At 36.8% G+C, this 22,527-nt stretch overlaps 1 protein-coding gene across 5 annotated transcripts in view; it reads left to right on the plus strand.

The window, feature by feature from the left end:
- Positions 1-8,215, plus strand: part of LOC111049927 (insulin-like growth factor 2 mRNA-binding protein 1) — a 54,989-nt gene extending 46,774 nt beyond the window's left edge. For all 5 annotated transcript variants that reach the window (XM_039423039.1, XM_039423040.1, XM_039423041.1 and 2 more), the window contains one exon: positions 1,095-8,215. In XM_039423039.1, the coding sequence (XP_039278973.1) occupies positions 1,095-1,280 (186 nt within the window). In that variant the 3' untranslated portion in view covers positions 1,281-8,215. The remainder of the gene's footprint in view (positions 1-1,094) is intronic.
- Positions 8,216-22,527: the final 14,312 nt, after the last annotated feature.

Below are 22,527 nucleotides of genomic sequence, written 5' to 3' on the forward strand. Positions count from 1 at the left end.
ATTAATAAAATAAAATTAAAATCATTAATAAAAGTATTTAATCAACATTGGTATGGTTATTCGTCAAAAATCATTTGTGATGATTTAGTGAAAAATTTCAACTTATCTAAATTCTAAACTCCTAATTTATAAATTATATAATATATTATTATATTATACTTATATTTCATATTTTGGACTCAGAATTGGACAAAACTTATGAAGTGATAAACATAATCTATATTTGGACAATTTCTATCTAAATTTAGGAAAGGAACAGTTTTGGGCTTTGAGCCTGTTGTTCCTTTCCCTATCGTTCATAGTTGAGAATTATATTGTATCTATCAATGTATAATGAATAAATGAAAATACTATAGAGAAAAGAAAGCATAAGAAGATATCCCATGGTATAAGTCTTTTATGTTCCAAATTTCAAGCCGATTTCTGTCGACCACTGTCTATTATTACTACTGTTTTGGCCGGGTGAGAGTGTAAGAACAGCACAATATGATGAGAGACTACCAGCGTCACGAAAAACTACTTGGACTATCGGCTTGAGTTATATGCGAAATTTGGAACACTCATTGTCTTCATTATTATTCAAACAAATTTTATTAGTACATTTGATCAGGTTCACTGTCCCATTTTTAGCCTCATTAATCAGATTCACATTTGCTATAAGAATGCTTTTTATTCAATAACAAAAAATATTCATCAATAATATAAAAAATGTGAACTGGATAAACTTTGGGTGAACCAGTGTGGAAGTTGGAAATTTTTGAGGAAGATAATATTTTTAATTGATTGAACATTATTCATTGATTAAGTAACTAAACTAAGAATTCAAGTTCATTAAGTATTATGATATTGTATGAAGGGCCCGTGTAGAAAAAAGCCGATTGAATTTTAATTGTGTTGAATTTCACGAGAACGAACCAGAGAAGGCGTTTTTAAAAAGAAGGCTTCTCTGATTGGTTGTTGTGAAATTAATCATTATTGAGATTTAACAGGCACTAGATGTTTGAACTAACGTTGTTATGACATAATGTTTTTTTTTTTTAATAAATGATTATTTATATTTAAAATTTTATTTATTTGTTGTATTTGTGTTTTAGTCGGCGCAGAGGAGGATCCGCGCAATGGTGCTGCAATCAGTGGTTGGCGGTGCGGGTGGACCAGGAGGTGCAGGAGGCCAGGGCGTGCCCCAGGGGGGACCAGGGGGCCCCGGCCGACAGGGGCCAGGCGGTGGCGCAGGTGGGCCGAGGGGGAGGGGGGGCCAGCAGGAGCCACCACAGCAATAGGGTGGCGCACGCACGCACACGCACGCGCACCATACCAAAGATGACAGGGTGGGCCGGCCGTGCTAAACTAATAAGATGATTATGATGAAGAAGAAGTCATGTGCAAAGTACAAATCGCGGGAACCAGAGTGTGCTGTGGGGGGACTAGCTAGGTGGGCGGGTGGACGGCCGATGTGTTGCCTTGTGTTGCGTTGCTTGCTTGTGTTGCGTCACGCAGTCCCTCTCGTTGTTCAGATATATTGTGGGACTGTGAGTGACGCAGCAACTTGGCCACGCAACTCAATGCAGTGCAACGCATCGTTTCCCCCTTCCCCCCTCCTTGCTCTCCCCGGCCACCGCCCGTTTTGTAACGACTAACTGTCTATAAGGTTTATTATTGAAATTTTATTGAATCGACAAAGATTTCTAAAATTGAGGGAATATCTTTGACTTTTGATAAGAGCGAGCGAGAGAGATTGAGAGAAGCAAATACGTTTATTTTTGATACATTGTTGTCGAATGAAAGTTTTTGTTAGAGTTTTTAATATAATTATTGAAAATAATACGATAAAAATAAAGTATTTAAAAACGTTTTTATATGGCGCATAGCATTTTACGCTATGTGGAAAATGGAGAGTCGTTAAAATAGCAAACTTTACCTAAACAATAGATCAACTAACGGATTGTAAATCCGCTTGAGCAGAGTGGTGTTGAGCGATTGGCACCATTCTTGTCACACCCAATAAGACTTGGCTGCCTGGCTGCCAGCAAATAGTTGATCCACTCCTTGCGCCAAACTCAAACTACCCACAATCTGGTAGGCCTATGCATCCCAATTCAATAATGCTCGTCCTTCTAAATTTTTTTTTATTTTGTTTCGATATAACGGTGGACTGTCACCTTTTTTCTTTACCTAATTAAGCATCTCATCTGTAGATAAAATCAAATTAATGCAAAGACAATCTATTTGATCATTCCCTGTAGTTATATTAAGAAATTGCTATAATTATAAAATTTTATATTATTGAATAGGTACTGTTGGCACAAAGCTACAGTATTGTATCAAATGAATTTGAAGTAATGATAGTGATGATGATGACGATGATATTTTCCACCAAACTATTATGGTTATTGCCCTCAATTTCTAACAGAAAACAAAAATTTGACATGCACTCTGACTCCCTTACCCACCCTCAATTTAATCATCGACCCCCTCTAATTTTTGGCTATGCCGTTTATCAAATCCTGGACTTGTAATCTACACCCGACAGGCTGTAAACGATCTAATATCAACAATACAACAAGTGTGCGTTCTCTTATCGTATTACATACAGTCTTAGCCATTCAGGCTATCACATAGTTTAGGCCTGCCTGCGGAGATATGTCAGTTGACGGACAAATTTCAAACTGACCATTATTAAACAGACATTGAAAGTGGAATCAGTACAGCTTTAATCTGTACTTGATGAAATACAGAACCAACCGCACTCTAGTAGAACCGCGTTCTATAATAGTGAATGTTGAGACTAGCTAGGTTGACGCACCAGCGCAACTAAACCGACCTCGAACTCTAGTTTACTGAACTCTAGTTTATTCGGCTGACTCGTCAAGCCGATGTCATCCACATGTGGTCATCCACATTGACAGGCGATTACAATATTTTGTATCTGTTCATCAAAGCTCGATGAATAAGTTACAGACCTTGTTTTAAGTTTCTTTTCGGATAGTTTCAAGGGAAACTGTCACGTTTTTTTATGCTCAAGCGAGAGATTTTTATCAGATCCATATACTGTATTCAGTTGGCCTTATACTTGATATTATAGTGTTTGTTTTATTATTTTCATAGTACACAACTTACTGTAACCTATTAAACATTCTTGCTTCTCAGGGAACTCAGATGGGGCTGAGTTTCCGTTCCAAATTGCAATCATTGTTTGTCGGCTGTGCGTTGTTTGTTGTGTAGAGCATCGGTGACAAAGCGATCGGTTCGCGTCCTGTCAAGCTATTGGCATTCACCTACCGTACCGTACATACAGCGAGCCTCTTTTCGGGCTTCACTTGTTATTGTCCTCTTTGTTATTGCTCTTAAATATATATGTACAATTATAGAGAGATATATATATTTTATTACTAGTTTTTTATTCATTATTGTATGATAACAGTTGTTACAGTTTTTATTATTATACATTTTTTATTATTAGTATATACTTATATTGTCAAGAACAGTATTCTATTTCAACAACAATCGAGTACAGATTTTCAGTTTGCCGTTATTGGTGAACTGGCGCCTTCAGCGAACATGCTTGCTTTGTTACCGCACTGCCAACAGCCGACAACCTCTGATATCGGTCCATACTTTCATCCCAATTCCACAACAAAAGTTCCCATATTGGAACACTACTTTTTAACCTTGAAAACATGTTACATGAATGTTAAATACAATTCATGCCCCTAATTTTATATTATCAAAAGAGAAGCCAGGTTGTTTATTGTTCATATGCCTACAATATTCTAAAATAACAGTTTTATTATCACTATTTTATTGTTATTTCTCTGCAATGATTGAGAATTTGTACACCCATAAGCCGATTAACTCAATACTTACTTCTGCTGTATCTTGACATGTTATCATTTTAATAATCACTAAAGCTGTTGAAAATCTAGCTGCTAGTTATCAACTCACAGTCACAAAATATTTATTCGAAGCTGAGTCATCTATCATTTATCACTGCGAAATTGATACAGAGCTTGACCAATTCGAGCTTAAGAAGCTTACAGAAGTTTGATGTGTGTCAATTGAGTCAGGCTCCTCCACAAGTATTATATCCAGTAGGCAGCAAAGATTTCACACTGCTCAGTGAATGTTAATTTTACTTTCTTTCTCGCTATTTTTATCGATGGGAACAACTTAAGAAGTAAAGTGAAAGATTTTAAAGTCATTCACAAGGTACAGCTCACTACACCTTTGCTACCTCATACATATTAAATGATATTATATATATATAAATATTTACATACACAGAACAAGATATTATATTATATACAGTAATTAAATACAAACTTGTCCATAATGCTGCTCTTTTGTTATAATTCCACATCATTCAATCAACAGTTTACAAAGATTTATAATTGACTCTGAAGTTTTACTGTGTATATTATTACGATATTATATTAATTATTACAATGAAGAAGCTGTTATTTTTGAGTTTTTTGTTTGTTCTTTAAATTTTTTGTGGGAATAATATACTACTGTTAGTTGAATATATACAGTTATATATTTGTTTATATGAATATAATGATAATTAGTGAGGCCTGTGACTGTTATGTTAAGGCCGTTGTGCTGTGCTATTCAATTTTTCATGAATCCCGGAACCGCATTTCTTTTTTAAATCACGTACAACATGTCCTCTATTTTATTACACAATCCAAAGCAAATTTTGAGCATATTTTCCTGAATAGCCAGTGTCCGTCTCAAGTACTGTCATTGGCTAGTCTTTACAACTTTGTGGGAATCAAAATTTACGTTTCTGTCTTCATGGCTAAAAATATTGATGAAATTTGTGAAAGTGCTGTTCCGGGATATTCAAACGAGAGCTGGTGTTATGTTAAGGGCATTGTTAGGTTAACTTATAGATTATATTGTAGATCAACAGTTTAAAATGTCATTGCTAATGATTTCCTTGGGTTCAACTATCGTGCATTGTAGTCTATCTGCACTCAGTCCTCGGACGCATCTGGACGTAAGAGTGCTATTTCACACATTTCTTCTTGAGTGCTATAAAATTTTCAAACAAATTGCTAAACTCCATTAATGACAATCATCTTCTCTACTTTATTGTCAAAAATAACGCACTTGAAATTTTGTGATTAATGAAGCTAAATTTGCTTTTCAATCTTATTGGTCAATTCTCCATTCTGCAGAAACAAGTTTACTTGAAGGCTATTCAAGTCCTACTATTACCATCTTCTAAATACTATCAATACTTTGTAATAGAAAATATTATACGGACATTATTGTCCATCAATCAAAACTTGTTTGAATTTGATCGTATAAAACAGTTTTATGGTTTCGTAACCAGGTAGACAAATCTATTTATGTTGAGAATAAATTCAATTTCAAATCAAGATATTTTTAGCTCAGGGAAATCTAAAGTTTTAAACTGTTCCGGATAAGTCATATTTGCTGGCTTGATAAAAATTGATCTTTATAATAGTACTCATCTAAATCTTATATCAATTATATTAATTATAAAAAATACTTAGCTGTTTTGTCAACAGCTTTCTCTAGGTTTCTTAGCTTTTTCCGTCTAGCAACAATACCTTATATTATGATCTATTACTAAAAATGAATTTCATATAGAATATATTATTATTGATTGCGATGGTTATTATTATTGATTATATTGAATACCAGTTGACAAAACTTATTAGTGATTATAGTGAAAAAAGGGCATTCTTATTTGAAGAGTTTTTATAATGGAAAATATTTAGCTAAAGTATGCATGATTTATTATTATATTCGAAAATAACGTTAAGTGTGAACTCTTTCAACTCATAACTAAGATTTTCAGTTTAATTTACTATATTTTCAGACTAAATCAGTGACGTTTGGAATCTATTATTATGGTGTAATGTTGAGTTTTATAGTATCTATCGGCTGAATATTTTCTCTCTTATCCAGCGCATAATGTTTTTAGATCCGTAACAACTGTATGATATTACTTTTTGGTCAAATGCCAGAAATATCCTGCGTTGTTGGCCTACACAGTACGTAGACTGTTACAAAGCCATGTAGTTTTATTTCATTCAATAAGGGAAATATATAGTTTTTATTATTAATATCATTAACAGTTCGTAATCATTATTTCACTTTTTTGTTGTGGTGTGTATTATTACTTTGCATAATTACATTTTTCCACAAAAGGTAATTCTTAGCACTTCTAAGCTGAATTATTTTTGTTAATAATGATTTATATTCCTTTTGTTTCGTTTTTATCCATTAGCATCATCTGTTTCAATAGTCAGTATAATTTTTTATCGTTGATGGAGTTTATTTTACTGTTATACACTTTCCAGTTTTCTTTCTAATGTTGGCTTGGTTTATTTTTTTTTATATTGATGGAAGTTGTTCAGTAGGCTTGTAGGCTTATCCTGTTTCAGTTGTTCATTTAAATGTATACTCACTCCCAGTTGGTTTTATTTATGAAATTTGGATGCAGTGCAGCAATTGCTGGCTTAGTGAACTCTGATAGTTTTCTGCCAATTGCTAAAATTTGAGCAGCCTCAATGCTCTGCCGGTATCCGGCGCAGTCCTCATACAAAAATTGTACATAAAAATGTTTGGTGACAAAATTAATAGTAAACATTTTCTGGTTTTTCGGTGTCTATGTTCTAAAACGTCAGTAGTGATGGAATTGTGTTTTTCTATGTAGTCAAAAACAGTATCATTAGCATCCCTTGAATTGTGTAACAACGTATTTATAAGTATAAATTGATAAGGTTTAGGTATAAAAATATTGACTGCGGCCGTGTATTGCCGGTGGAGTTGAGGCTGACTATTCTGTCCTGTATACTGTACATACCACGGTTTTCTATTGCTCTACTACGATTGTATATGTGACGTAACCCAGTAATCTAACACACGCACGGCGATGTGATGCGAGTCGACTTCTCAAGCAAAATTTATGCCTATTTCTATAGTAACACGAGGGCCGAGCAGCAGGTGAGGGAGGGGTGTGGGATGAGGAGGTTCACTGGAGACTGTTTTTGTGTGCATCTTTCGGTTATATATCATCTGTGCCTTACAGAATGTTTTTATTAATTGGCGGATCAAAAAGAACTAGATGAAGGGTTAGGAACGGAGTTTGTCAGTAGACAATGCCCTGCCACCTTGCTCGCCTTCTATCTCACTCTCACCTGTTGCTCTCTTTTTATTAAACATTTTGTAAGCCGATACAGAATTCATCTTCAGATGGAGATCTGTATCTGCATTTTCAATAAGCGATTATATTTTTTCAATGTCTCCTTAAACGACGATACGAAAAGAATGTAATTTGTGATATCTAATTTTATTATATAAGAGTAAATGAAAAAGAAACCCTCGATTCTAATGTTAATTAATCGAATAAGAATTGCTAAACTAATGTAAGTACGAGAAGGGTGATTATTATATTATTAGAACTATTATTGTTAGCGCTGTTGTATACATATATAAATTATATATTGTATTATAACAAACAATGTGATATTATATATTTATAATGAGGTCACAACCATTGGATATTTAAGTCCATGGTAAGTGACAAAATTTGTGTTCATGAATTTATTATTAAGTTTCTTATAAAGTTTTTGCTGGTTATCGCATGAATCAGATGAATCCTTGAACCTCAAAAAAAGTTTAGGCATAAAAGAGAACCTTGAAATTTGTGATTCCTCTTCTAGTCTTGTGTATTTTCGGCAAAAATTTTTCGCTCAAAAAGAGTAATTAATTTGAAATTTCGGTCAAAATTCGTCAAAAATGAAAATGAAAATTGTTTTTTGGAGCCCCCATCACATCGTCCACAGATTGCTAGGAGACTTGCTCTCCTCCTATTCACCTTTTTGTAAAATAATGAATTAATAATAAATTGATACGTTTGGAAATGGGTTGACTAGCTGAGCCTAGCATTGACTGGAAACTGAGTTATTATTGTCAAGTATAGTCCATGCTTGCAGGCGAAGGCAAGGCCTTGTGTCTGTCTGTATTCAGTGCAGCCAAGTTGTGCAGCAGCAACAACACCACAGCATGATAAATCAGTTTACATCAGCGGATTATACTTGTTTTGTGTACGCTACAAAGAAATTGTAAATGTATTGTAAACGGAGTTATCGTTTCTTTTGTATACAAACATTATAGTCCATGCAAGCATTGCGGTCTCCTTTTTCTACCATGAGAAATAAATTATTCTAGTTAAGAATTTCGTTGTTTTATTTCCTCAAACCTACCTCATCTCATAATAACAGTCTTATGCATATTCCAGATTTCCCAAAATGATTTTAGCAAGATCTAATGCGCAATTGAAATTAGATATGATCTATTGAAAAAATTCTAATAGTCAAAAAATGAATGTACGAATAATTGCAATAATTGAAACAAAATGTCTTATCGTCCAATAATGATGTACTGATACTGCACTTGTAGGCTACTAAACATCAATGAATAGTTTGTTTTTGTGGAAAACTGGAAATTATTTTTCAAGAGGCAGACATTAACCAGGCAGGGTTATGGGACTAATATAGAAATTGATCAAGTGTTCCTTCTGAACCATGTAATCGATGGGAAAGAGTTTCTTCGAGGCAGAAAATTGGAAATTTAGTAATGGCTTTGGTGAGAGCTTTTCATCCGTTTGGTTACCGTATCTGCTTCGTCCATAATGTATCCGGTTATTAGCATAGAATAAGTGTACAGACACAAAGGAACGAACAAAGGCTCTTCCTTCTTCTGTGATAACGAGAAGCAAAACTACGGTATTCTTAATCTCTGCTATCAGGTCCGGCTATGTAGAAAGAATTACTTTCCTTAAAGTGTATATAAGAATGATATGTTAGTTTATCAATAATGATAAAAAAATGAGGTAACAAAAATAGCTTAATTTTTCATGAAATTGAAAGATAGTTGCACTAATCAATATTGAGAAAGAAAACTTTATGAAGTCAAAAAATGCACCTATTGGAAATGGTATTTGTTGTTACATCCTTCTTGTGAAATATTCAATATCCTGGAATAATACTAATACAGTAGGCTACCGTACCGTAATACTCAGAATTCCGACAATTATTTATTTATTTATAAAATAAATAGGTAGTTAATATGTTGTAAACTCTAAGGTTCAACTTTAAGAAATTTATATTGATTTTAAATTGGTAATCAATAATTTTGATGTAAAGTGGACTGTATTGAATAGAAAAGAAACAAGTGATATCTCTACAGAAACAAGTACATGCAATGAATATATAAAAGAACAACTCACCGAAAATCTGCAGAGTACCTAATGTAATATTTATATTATTAAGCTTACAACTCCCAGGTAAGGTATTCAGGTGTCCCCGAGGTAGGAGATGAATCAAGGATAGTGAAAAGGCAAGCTTAATTGTCATCTACTGTTGGTAAATTCGGCTTCCATCATATAACGTTGCACATATATTTCTGACGAGATATTTACAATGTCTTTAAAGACTATAGATCGGTGAACTTTCCAATCGAAAAATAATAGACTAGTTTAAAACTTTCAACTAAAGGGAGTTTGGCAAACACTCTTCCAAACGTAGGTTTATGGTGTACGATTTAACATTAACGAAAAAATAATAATTTGAAGAACAATTTTCTTCTGGGAATGATCGACGAATAATAATTATCAATTCCCCGACTCGAGGCAAGCTATTACGAAGCGAGACTGAACTGAAAGAAACAGCCTAACCGGCTAGTGAGCGCGACGCACTCAAGTGAAAGAAATACGAACTGAACGAGGAGCGCGCGTCCAATTCAAAAACGAAAAATGAAAACTAGAGCTGGCTCCAACATCCCCCCCCGGCTGAAAAGCTATTTTCAGACAAGGCTAGAGAACAAAGAAACGAAAAAACAATGAATAAACGACAAAAGAAATAAAAATAAAACAAAACGAGAATAAAACAAAAAATGCAAAGGAAAATTATTGAGTAGGCAACGGATACAACTTTGTAGCCGGCCTTTTGAAGCGACCATTGGCGCACCGCACCATAGCCACTCGAACGACACCGTCAGCACCGGGAAATACTTCCTCAATCACCCCCAGAGGCCATTTCAACGGTGCGACATTTGGTTGATCCACAAGGACGATTGTACCAACCGTGAGAGGGGTGGAATCCTTACACCATTTCACACGGGTTTGTAATTCATGTAAGTATTCTTTGCGCCAACGACTCCAGAAAGACTGAACCATTTGATTGACTAATTCAAACCGATCCAAGCGATTCATTGGACGATCTTCCACATTTAACATAGGAAGGTACTTAAGAGGTGTCAAAGTGAGAAAATGAGCGGATCCGCGCTCATTTGACATAACGGGCGTGAGTTAAGTACAGCCTCAATTTGAACTAAGACAGTGTTCAATTCTTCGTAAGTCAACAACTGGTTACCAATAACTCGAAACAGGTGTGACTTTACTGATTTTATATTCGCCTCCCAAAGACCGCCGAAGTGAGGTGAACCTGGCGGGATGAAATTCCACTCAATGCTATGATCAGCAAGGTCATTCTGGAGCAGGTTTTGATATTCCTTGGAGTTCAGCATCCGTGACAATTTTATTAGCTCATCATAGGCGCCGACAAAGTTGGTACCATTATCGGAATACATGACCTTACAAGGACCTCGTTGAGCAAGGAAACGGCGAAAAGCTGATAAGAACATTTGGGTCGATAAGTCCGAAACTAATTCAATGTGAACGGCTTTAGTTGCCATACAGACAAAAAGACAAATGTACGATTTAAATATGAAAGGATTCCGACGCCTGGCCATGGTGATTCGAATGGGTCCACCATAATCAACTCCACATTGGACGAATGGTTTAGACGACAGAGTTCTACAGGCTGGCAGATTGCCCATTTTCGGCGGTGTAAGAGTGGGACGATAGTGAAAACACTTGTTACATTTTCGTACATGACTCCTTATAAGGACACGGGCTGATAAAATCCAATATTTTTGTCTCAAAATAGACGCCAATAAATGAGGTCCAGCGTGACAGTGCTTTTCATGAAAATAATCAATCAAAAGCGTGACCAATGGATCATTCTTCGGTAATATAATCGGATGACAGCTGTCATAATTCAACTCAGAATTTTGTAAACGTCACCCACACGAATAATATCATGATCAAGAAAGGGTGACAGTTGTTGAAGATGAGAAGTACATTCTTTCCCAGCTTTCAATTCCAGTAATTCTTTTGAAAAATGAATTTTTTGTACGACTTTACACAAATGTTTTTCTGCCAAATCGAAATCTAATTCATGAGGTTTAGGCAATAGACGAAGTACTTTCAATATTAACACCATGATACGCAATAGACGTTGGTAGTTGGAACAACGAGCAATTAAAAGATGAATCGAATTAATAGATGAATTTTCCGACTGTACTACAGTGACAATTGAGTGAACCTTGACCTCAGGTAGACACTCTATAGGTTCCAGATCGACCTTGACGGGCCAATCACTCTCTTCTAACATTAGCCAAGAGGGGCCAGACCACCACAAATCATGATTAATTATTTCAGAAGGGGATAAACCTCTCGAAATGGGATCAGCTGGGTTTGAATTTCCTGCCACGTGTGTAACCAGTCGTTGATAGGACAGTCTTGAATTTTCGTAACTCGATTAGCGACGAAAGATTGCCATCTAGATGGACAGCCCCTGATCCAATGTAAGACAACAGTAGAATCCGATAATGCAACAACGCGAGTCACGTGACAACGAAGGCTCAAAACAGAGACAACAACCTGTATTAATTCAGCGAGCAAGAGCGCTGCGCATAAGCCTTGTACACACGTCCGTACAGATTCGCGCGAACAATCGTATGTACATATGCCTCAACATTCACTGTACGTCCTTGTGGACGCGATCCACGTATGCCTCAGCATTCAAAAAGCTAACTGATTTGCAGACGACACGAAGACATGGTCAATGTAGATTTTCCACAACATGACAACAATGGCGTCATTCCATCATTGAAGATAGTTATCACAAATTGCAGCAGTATCATTTTATTTCAATGACTTATATAATAAAATCAAAAATAAAACTTGACAAACAATGTTGGTGGGTTGAACGATTGTAGGTTGAAGTAAGGAAATAAATTGCTACATGACATAATATTGACAATTCAATCTTTCTTAGGTTGTCAAAACATTATGTTGTTAATATACTGAATCTAATTCAACTAGTTATCTAAACAAAAAATGATATCATCATAAGGGGAGCAATAACTCCACAAGAACGATTGGCTCTAACTTTGAGATTCTTGGCATTAGGCGATTCATTTGTTGGTTTCCAATATCTATTCAGAATCTCAAAAAAAGAAAAATTCTACAATAATTCCAGAAGTTTTGATGTCCTAATCAAAGCACTTAACACTGTCTCACAAAATTGACAGTCTTCTTTAAGGAAATTAGCCATAAATTGAATCAAATACTAAATTGCTGCCCATTTTAAACTAACTATGCTCATACACATGACAAAACAAGATTCTCCAAAAGATTAGCTTCAAGATTTACCTTCAAGGGAATACTAGTTCAAAGTTTGTATAAATCTCTCTATAGATAGCCTAGCTATCTAAAACGTATAATATCATATTGAAGATTACAATTTTAATTAACAACTCTGATTGATAACATGAAACAAACACAAGATGATTTGATAGCCACAGTAAAATAATATTTGAGCTATACTTTCTTGTAGGAACCCTGTAGAGGAGCTTTTCTCACTTAAATTATGCAGTTCTAAATTTGGTAATCATGATACGAATTATATACTCCATGTATGTTTCTATTTAAATATTTGACAATCCACATATCCTACAATTTACAATTAGTTATTGGATCACAATTTGATTTGTCATTCATTAACCTAATTCATTGGAATTAGGTTATGACGCCTTCAATGTTTACGTTTTGCCTCACCCGTATGGCAAAATCGCGTCCACACGTACATTCAATGCTCGCCCGAGGCGCCTTTGAGCACGCCAAAATACCGACAGGGTTCCGGTTCGCCCACATGCCTCAGCGAACAGTGTCCACACGTGCGAATGCAAGCCCATACACGTATGCTCACCCGAGGCAAACGTACGTGTGTACACCGTTTTAATTCAAGCCTAGGTATGGATAAAGTCTTAGATGGCGCGACTTTTGATTTAGCGCACAACAATGTGATAGTTGCAGGTTGCATATCCATTTGAGATTTTATGTAGATCACACCACCATAACCTAAAGTCGATGCATCACAGAAACCAATGACAGTAATTTTCGAATCATTCATCACTCCTAAATGACGTGGTATGAAGAGATTGGACAATAAAGGGAACTCCTTCTGATATGTCTCCCATTGAAGCGCAATAGAGGGAGGTACTGAATCGTCCCAATCAAGACCAGCATTCCATAATTGTTTAATTAAACATTTAAGAAACAAAGTTAGGGGTGACAAGAGTCCCAAAGGATCGAAAATGCGTGCTACTACCGATAAAATGTGACGTTTGGTAGGAACAGACTGATTAGGATTCACTGAAAAACAAAACGAATCACTACCAGGTTGCCATTTCAAACCTAGGACAGCCAACAAATTTCCCATCTCGAAATCTTTAGACAAGGCCGATTTTTCATCTTCCGAGAAATCATTCATCAATTCAGGTGAATTGGAACTCCATTTAGTAAGTTCGAATCCGCCTCTCTCGAACAATTCTTTAGCCTGACTACAAAGACGATTTGCTTCACCTAAAGAAGACACACTTGTAACCAAATCATCCATAAACATGTCACTCGGAATACGAGCTTTAGCCTCAGGGAAATTTTCACCTTCTTCTTGAACAAGTTGATGGACAGTTCTGAGAGCTAGAAACGGTGACTCACTCAGACCAAATACGACAGTTTTTAATTCAAAAATTTGTATGGGATCATTGGACGAAAATCTCCATAACAAACGCTGAAATTTGTGACACGATTCATCGACAAGAATCTGTCTATACATCTGCTTTATATCAGCAGTTACAGCGATAGAAAATAACCGAAAATTGACTAACAGAACGAAAATATCCGTTTGCAACTTGGGGCCGATATGAAGTATATCATTCAATGATACTCCAGTAGTAGTTTTCGCGCCTGCGTCAAAGACAATACGCAAAGGCGTTGATTGACTCTGAGTTTTGATTACAGCATGATGAGGTATAAAATAACCACTTTTATCACTCTGATTTTTTATCAATTCCATGTGTCCTTGTTTGAGATAATCCAAGAGGACATCGTGATACACTAAACGCATGTTTGGATCACGTGCCAGTTGTTTCTCCAAACTGATGAGTCGACGTTCTGACATAGCATAAGAATCACCAAGACAATCAGGGGATTTTGAAAACGATAATGAGACAACGAATCTACCCGAATTTTCACGACGAACGGACGATGCAAAATCCTTCTCGCATTCTAACTCATCAGCAGTGAGTTGTTTTCCTACATCTGGAACGCTTTCCACTTCCCAAAATTTTCGAACTAACTTATCCAATGGTGATGTTAGACAAGTCATCAAACACGTTGAATTTTCTGAAGATTGAGTTAAAATAGGGGCTCTACCCATCAAAATATAACCGAAAACACTTTCGAAGGCCATCAAATAATTCGAATCAATTTCCACACGACCATTTCGGAAAATATGGGGCACTAATTCAGCTCCTATAATAGCGTCAATTTCGCTGGGAATGTGATAACTTTCATCAGCAAGTCGAAGACCAAACAAATTTGATAATTTAGAATTATCAATTTTACTAGTGGGAAGCTGTTCCATGATTTTTTCGACAACTAATGGTTCAATGGAAAATTTAACACTAGAATCGAGTCGAGATTGAAGCGTGACAAAAGTACGACCAAAAACTGATTGCGAATTTCCGCCAAAACCATTCACAATTAATTGGAAAGGAGAAATCGATAGTTGCAATTTACGACAATGTTTACGAGTAATGAAATGACTTTGACTAGCTGAATCAACTAAAACTCTTATTTTGTGCAATCTACCTCTCTTATCAGGTACCTCGACTTGAGCAGTTGATAGTAGAACACTATACGGTGCCGACTTCGAATCGATAGAACAACAGGTAATAGTATTATTTTCTACCTTTTTCGCATCCGAATTTGATGACGAATTTGAAGCATTTCCGAAATGTAAAAGCGAATTATGCTTCTGACTACATTCCTCGCAGTTGGAAGAAGTACAATCTTTACTACGATGGGCTGGCGAGAAACATTTCAAACAGCAACCCTTCTCCTTAACAAAACGAAAACGGTCCCAAGGTGATAACTGACGAAAAAGACGACAATTGATCAATTTATGATTTGTCATCGAACATTTCAGACATTCTGATATTTTTACCGGTGATTTGGTCACTTGCGAATTCGATTGAACAACCAACACTTTGGATTTTGGTATTGGTTTCACTACTGGCTTGCATTGTTTAGACGATTCGTCATGCGGTAACGATTTAATCTGCCTTTCGATGAATGAAACAAAATCAGTATATGTGGGGTCATCCTTAATATGAACTGAAGCTTCAAATGCCTTTCGAGAAACAGGATCTAAAATTTTCAACGCTTGGAACAGAAATATTGCATCAGATACATCTTCACCTCATAGGCGTTTTAAAGCAGTAATTGAACCACAGAACTGATCGACTATAGAAACTAAACCTGCACGAGACTCAGATTTTAGACAATTGAATTCGAAAATTTGTTTCAAGTACACATTTGAGAGTGAGCGGGGGTCATTGAACCGCTTAATTAATGCATCCCAAATAATTTCATAATTATTAGCAATAGGTGGTAGATGACGTGAAATATTAGCCGCTACACCAGATATTGGACCTTTTGTTGATTTGGAATCGATTTGTTGTCATGAATCATGCATTTAAACATTTCGTAGAATACCGCCCATTTTGATTGATCTCCGTCGAACACAGGAATTTCAATTTTCGGTAAAATATTAGACGAATCCTTATTGGAAGATACAGGTTGAGCCGGGGTAGAAACACTAGGTACAACCTGACTGCGTTTTTTCAATTCACTAGCAATTGCTTCCATATGTTCGAACATTTCCATATGTGAACTACTAAATTTGGGTACAAATTCCGGGTCTTTTTCCATTTCAAGCTCCTGTATTTCCATTTCAACAGCTTCATAATCCTGAACAGTTTTAAGAGTGGAACTATAGAGAATTAGAAATTGTTTAGCACTAGCTTCTTCTTTTAAAGCCTTTTTCGACAAATCGAAAGTACGTTGAATACAATAGAAATATTGCTCAAGTTTAGCTCGTTTGAGCTTTAACTTCGTTTCACTCATGATTGGATATTGGAAAGGTCTTAATGATTTTCATTTACTAATTTTCGAATAAAATTACGAATGCAACAATGAACAATTTTCATTGATGATTCAAGCAAGCAAACTGATAATGTTAGTACAAATTGAACAGAGAAAGCTCAATAGACGAAGCAAGCTAAGCGATAATGTTATCAGCATTGCAAAGTAACGGTTCCGATCGGACAATAGAGATAAGAGTGAACCAACTTGATCGGCTCAATTCATAATGTACAAACAGGTTTGAACCTAGCATGCACAAACGATTTACAATAAAATTGGATAAGTGCTTGCCAAATATTTGAATAAAAAATAGCCAATAAAATCTGGCCTGGATGACCAATGTAAACTCTAAGGTTCAACTTTAAGAAATTTATATTGATTTTAAATTGGTAATCAATAATTTTGATGTAAAGTGGACTGTATTGAATAGAAAAGAAACAAGTGATATCTCTACAGAAACAAGTACATGCAATGAATATATAAAAGAACAACTCACCGAAAATCTGCAGAGTACCTAATGTAATATTTATATTATTAAGCTTACAACTCCCAGGTAAGGTATTCAGGTGTCCCCGAGGTAGGAGATGAATCAAGGATAGTGAAAAGGCAAGCTTAATTGTCATCTACTGTTGGTAAATTCGGCTTCCATCATATAACGTTGCACATATATTTCTGACGAGATATTTACAATGTCTTTAAAGACTATAGATCGGTGAACTTTCCAATCGAAAAATAATAGACTAGTTTAAAACTTTCAACTAAAGGGAGTTTGGCAAACACTCTTCCAAACGTAGGTTTATGGTGTACGATTTAACATTAACGAAAAAATAATAATTTGAAGAACAATTTTCTTCTGGGAATGATCGACGAATAATAATTATCAATTCCCCGACTCGAGGCAAGCTATTACGAAGCGAGACTGAACTGAAAGAAACAGCCTAACCGGCTAGTGAGCGCGACGCACTCAAGTGAAAGAAATACGAACTGAACGAGGAGCGCGCGTCCAATTCAAAAACGAAAAATGAAAACTAGAGCTGGCTCCAACAATGTAATAAGCATGCATTACAAGATAAATGCCGATTACACAAAAGAAATATGCAAGAGAATGGCTACAAAAACCAAAAACTATTTACAAACAAAAATTGTAAATTTACAATTCACAATTGATTTCAAAAACAAAAATTATTAACATAAGCATTCTGAGAAAATACAATCCAGCACTCAAAAATCACTCGTGGTCCACTGGAGTGAGTCGCAATAACTATTAAAAAGCTAGTGTGAAATGAAAGTGTAGGGTGGTTGGGGGTACGGTAATTGTTGAGAAAGAAAAAAATACAATGATTCAAATTGATTTGAATATCACCTTAATCTTGAAATCAATTTTAAAATAATATTCAATTTCTCAGTTAAAATTGAGAAATTTTAATCCACGCCACTAGAAGAGAAAATTCATAATAAAAAAGGTAGAAAATTGAGACATTTATGAGAAGATATTTTCATTTGCCGTATATAAATTCATAAATTGATTCACACTTTGCAAATTGATCAAATTCAATATTCGGAGATGGAAAAAGCACAATAATTAAACTTTTATAACAAGAAATAGTTTAAAAAAATAGAATGTAGACCCTATGAACTGGAGAAACTTACACTGCGAAACTAAATATTATAAAAATCTGGTGTGGTGCACTCACACAACTTTCCTTGCCGTTATGAAAATTGATCACCTGACGCTAGTGTTCACGCGCATCTCAAGTCTACTATTCAAAGATCTGAGCCAGCTGGTGACAGGACAATAACGCTGGATACACACGAGATTTGCTATCTCTTCATAGAGAATCTATATATATAAAAGCGAAATGGCACTCACTCACTCACTCACTCGCAGAACTAAAAATCTACCGGACCAAAAACGTTCAAATTTGGTAGGTATGTTCAGTTGGCCCTTTAGAGGCGCACTAAGAAAGCTTTTGGCAATATTTTAACTCTAAGGGTTGTTTTTAAGGGTTTAAAGTTCGTCTTCTAGCATGTATATTCTTCTTCTCCCAATCTCTTAATTATAATTGAAATTTCCATATCATATGTTACTATAGAACTATAATCTAGATAGAGTGTCTCTTCGAAACAGTTGTTAACTGACAACTAAATTAATAATTTTGTCAGATTGGCATTAAGTTGAGTTGACTTTGTTATGTTGGCACCAAGTTGAAGATTTAAATGCATTTATCGCGGAAAAATTGATTGGGCACTGCTACTTCAATCCTGGGAATATTATATTACTAGCCGTCAGGCTCGCTTCGCTCGCCATATCTGTTTAGCCTGACGTTTAGTCTGGACCCCCGACTGGATTGTCCAAACATATGATCTCATTTTTGGACGTTCCAGTCGGGGGTCCAGGGGGCGGAGCCCCCTGGCTAGACGGATATGGCGAGCGAAGCGAGCCTGACGGCTAGTGATTTAATAGAACCAACAGTTTGCAATTGAATAATTACATTTTCTCAAACTTCAAGCTTATTTCAATGTTAGATGAAAATGTTACTGGACATTAATTGTAGAGATTTTCATGCTCAATCTTTTCCACTCAAAATTTTTCGTTTAAATTTATATCTGAGACCTGATAATTGGAAATCTAAAATCAAACTTTGCATAGATGGGGCGGAGCTCCTGAACTTTTTACAGATATGGGACTTGTGGCAGTTGAATATAGCTTATCAATGACTATTTTAGGTATAAATTTGATCAAAATCGTTGGAGCCATTTTCGAGAAAATCGCGAAACCTCCTTTTTTGACAACATTTTCGCCATTTTAGCCGCCATCTTGATTTGCATTTGATCGAAATTGTTCGTGTCGGATCCTTATAGTGTAAGGAACCTAAGCTCCAAATTTCAAGTCATTCCGTTAATTGGGAGATGAAAGATCGTGTACACAGATGCACATACACTCTTACAGACCAATACCCAAAAAACCACTTTTTTGGACTCAGGGGACCTTGAAACGTTTAGAAATTGGGGTACCTTAATTTTTTTCGGAAAGCAATACTTTCCTTACCTATGGTAATAGGGCAAGGAAAGTAAAACATAAAGATGATAACGAGGATAAGGAAATGATTAAGAACTGGACCCATTGGTGAACTACGGTGTTATTTCAAGACTATTTTATTAATCCTTTGTGCTCTTAATTCAGTATAGCTGGATATGATATTCTTCATTACAGCTCTGAACATAATAATTATTGGTACCTGCTCATCAGCTCTCTTATCATTAGATGCTCTTCAATGATCATGAGTCATTGCTAACTTACCTTTTTTCCTGCTACAGCTATGTGCAGAGTAGTAGTTCTCAAAATCTATGAATGCCAATATATTTTAGTTAGTATCCAAATATTATCATTTCATGTTTATTCTACAATAAAGATCAATTCCACTTCATCGTATTGTTCATATATGCAATTAATTGTTCATTTCATCTAATTCAGTTTGATTGCTAGAATCCAAGCAGATACAGTACTGCACTACCATGGTTTACTTTAGATAATCTATAGTAGGCTATGGCACTACCGTATACGGTACTAATATAATTTTTATAGTCTCTAGTCTGTGCTACTATGCAACTCAAAACAGCTCTTGTGTTTGCTCATTGAAAACATCTTTCTGTCCATAAAGTGACCATGCAGGGCATGCTCACAAGAGACAAGTCAGGAGAAAACATAAAAGCCAAAAAAGGCAAAACCAGCAGCGGACATCACAGCGCCAAAAAAAGTCAAAAATATCTACTCACCAGTGCACTGTCACATTCAAAGAATTCGTTAAGTGAGTAGAAAGGATTCTCCTGCAGGAAGTGCTTCAACCTTCGCTTTAGGGCAGCCACAGGTAGACTCCTCACTGAAATGGGCAGCTTATTTATAATCTTTCCCGGCAGGTAGACCACACTGGATTGCGTCCTCCCCAACCTGCAGTATGGGAGATCCAGCCGTAATCTGTTACGAGTGCCGTACTCATGGGAGTCTCCCCTGACAGGCTGGACCTCCAGGTCACCAAATGCATTCACAGCAGATCTGAAAATATAAAGGCCATAAACAGTTAGAAGACCCTCTTGTATAAACAGTGGGCGGCAATGGGCAAGGTGTTCAGCATTGCATAAGATTCTAAGTGCCCTCTTCTGCAAAAGCAGGACCCTCCTCACATGGGTGGAACTGCCCCAAAGTGTGATACCATAAGCCATCACACTCTGGAAGAAAGCAAAATAGCACATGCGTAGATAGGCCGCGGGAACGCACCTCTTCAGACCCTTCAGTAGGAACAGGATCCTGCTCAGCCTGCAACAGACACCTTGAATATGCTCCTCCCAGGAAAGTCTCCTATCCAACATAAAACCCAGGAGCTTTACTGGAGGACAATCGTGCTGCTTACCATTCTTGAGGCTGAAAACAATCGTCTGTGTCTTTTCTGCATTTAGGAGAAACCTGTTTGCAGAGAACCAGTCAGCCGCCATCTCCATGGACGCCTGCATTAGTGTGCTCACATCATCCAGACTCCTGCCAACATCCAGGAGGGAGGTGTCATCCGCATAACACACCACCATTCTGTCCCTAGAAAGAGCTACATCATTGATCATGAGCAAGAAAAGCAGAGGACCCAGAATTGAGCCCTGCGGCACTCCACAATCCACACACCTCACCCGTGACAGGGCCCCGTTCGCCAAAACGGCCTGCCTGCGGCCCTCCAGGTAGGAACGGAGAAGCTGCAAGGGACCACCAGTAATACCATACATGGAAAGCTTTGTTAGTAAAATCTCATGGTTGAGGGTATCAAAAGCCTTGCTGAGATCACAGAGGGTCAACCCAGCAAGGTCACCGCTCTCAAAGCTTTCAAAAATTTTTCTAACAATTAAATCTACAGCCCCATCAGCCGACCTCCCCGACCTGAAACCAAACTGGGTGGCGGCAAACAGACCGTTCAGCTCACAGAACTCATACAATTGGCTAGCCATAACAATTTCCAGAATCTTACTTAGTATAGGCAATATTGAGATGGGCCTATAATTATTGGGGTCCATTTTGCAACCCTTTTTGAGAATTGGCACAACTTTTGCCAGTTTCAGCTCCTCAGGAAAAATATTCTGAGCCAGACACTCGTTTATACACTGAGTCAAGGGAACTAGAATAAGCTTAATTATACCTTTTAAAAACCTACTGGACATAAAGTAAATGTCTTTGCTTGTAGAACTCTTGATCCCAGATGCAATCCGCAGGATGTCCTCGCCTGTCACGCTGCGCCAGATCAGTGTAGCTGGTGGCGGCTGCCTGGACTCCAGAAGAAGCTGCACAGGTGATGCTGATGTTGTCTGCGATGCAATTCTGTCTCCAATCTGCTGGATGGAGTCAATCCAGTGGTCATTGAGAGTATCCGCAGTCAGTGGAACACTTCTTGGAGCTGCAGAAGCTGTCTCAGTGCGAATGACCCTCCATGCCGCCAAACATCTATTTGCTGCTCCACTTATAAGGCTTGCATTATAGGAAAGCTTTGCCCTAACAGCCTCCCTACGATATTGATCTCTCAATTTCAAATATGTTGCTTTGGAGAGTGTGGAGCCATCAACACGAAATCTATCATAGGACATAAGAACCAAGTCCCTGAGGTTTAGCAGGTCCTGGCTTAACCAGGGTGAAGCACATTTCTTCTTCTTTGGCTGCGTCCTAAGTGGGAAGCACTCATTAAACTCATACAGTAGAAGATAGAAGAAAGTAGAGAAATTTGAGCCTGCATTCTGGTGTTGGAGGAGTAGAGACCAGTCAACACAACTAATCCTTGAACAGAACCTCTCAAAATTATTGCTCGAAATATGCCGTGTCATTGTTGGGCCAGAGGCTGATAGATTGGCTGGTAAGTCACACAGACTGGAGGGGGTGGATACCTTGCAGCTGATTGCCTCATGATCACTGAGAGCATAATGTCTTACTTCAGAAAAAACACCTTCACCTTGTTTTAAACTTGATGCTACATTGTCCAAACATGCCTCCAACCTTGTAGGGCAATGAACTGTGAGATATAAGTTGAGTGATCTCAGCAAGTTTTCAAATTCAAGTGTCTTGTTGTCTTTCACCAGTGTATTAATATTGAAGTCCCCTCCGAGTATATAGTCAAAGCTTGGGT

This window comes from Nilaparvata lugens, chromosome 3, assembly GCF_014356525.2.
Source record: "Nilaparvata lugens isolate BPH chromosome 3, ASM1435652v1, whole genome shotgun sequence".
Taxonomy (NCBI): Eukaryota; Metazoa; Arthropoda; class Insecta; order Hemiptera; family Delphacidae; genus Nilaparvata; species Nilaparvata lugens.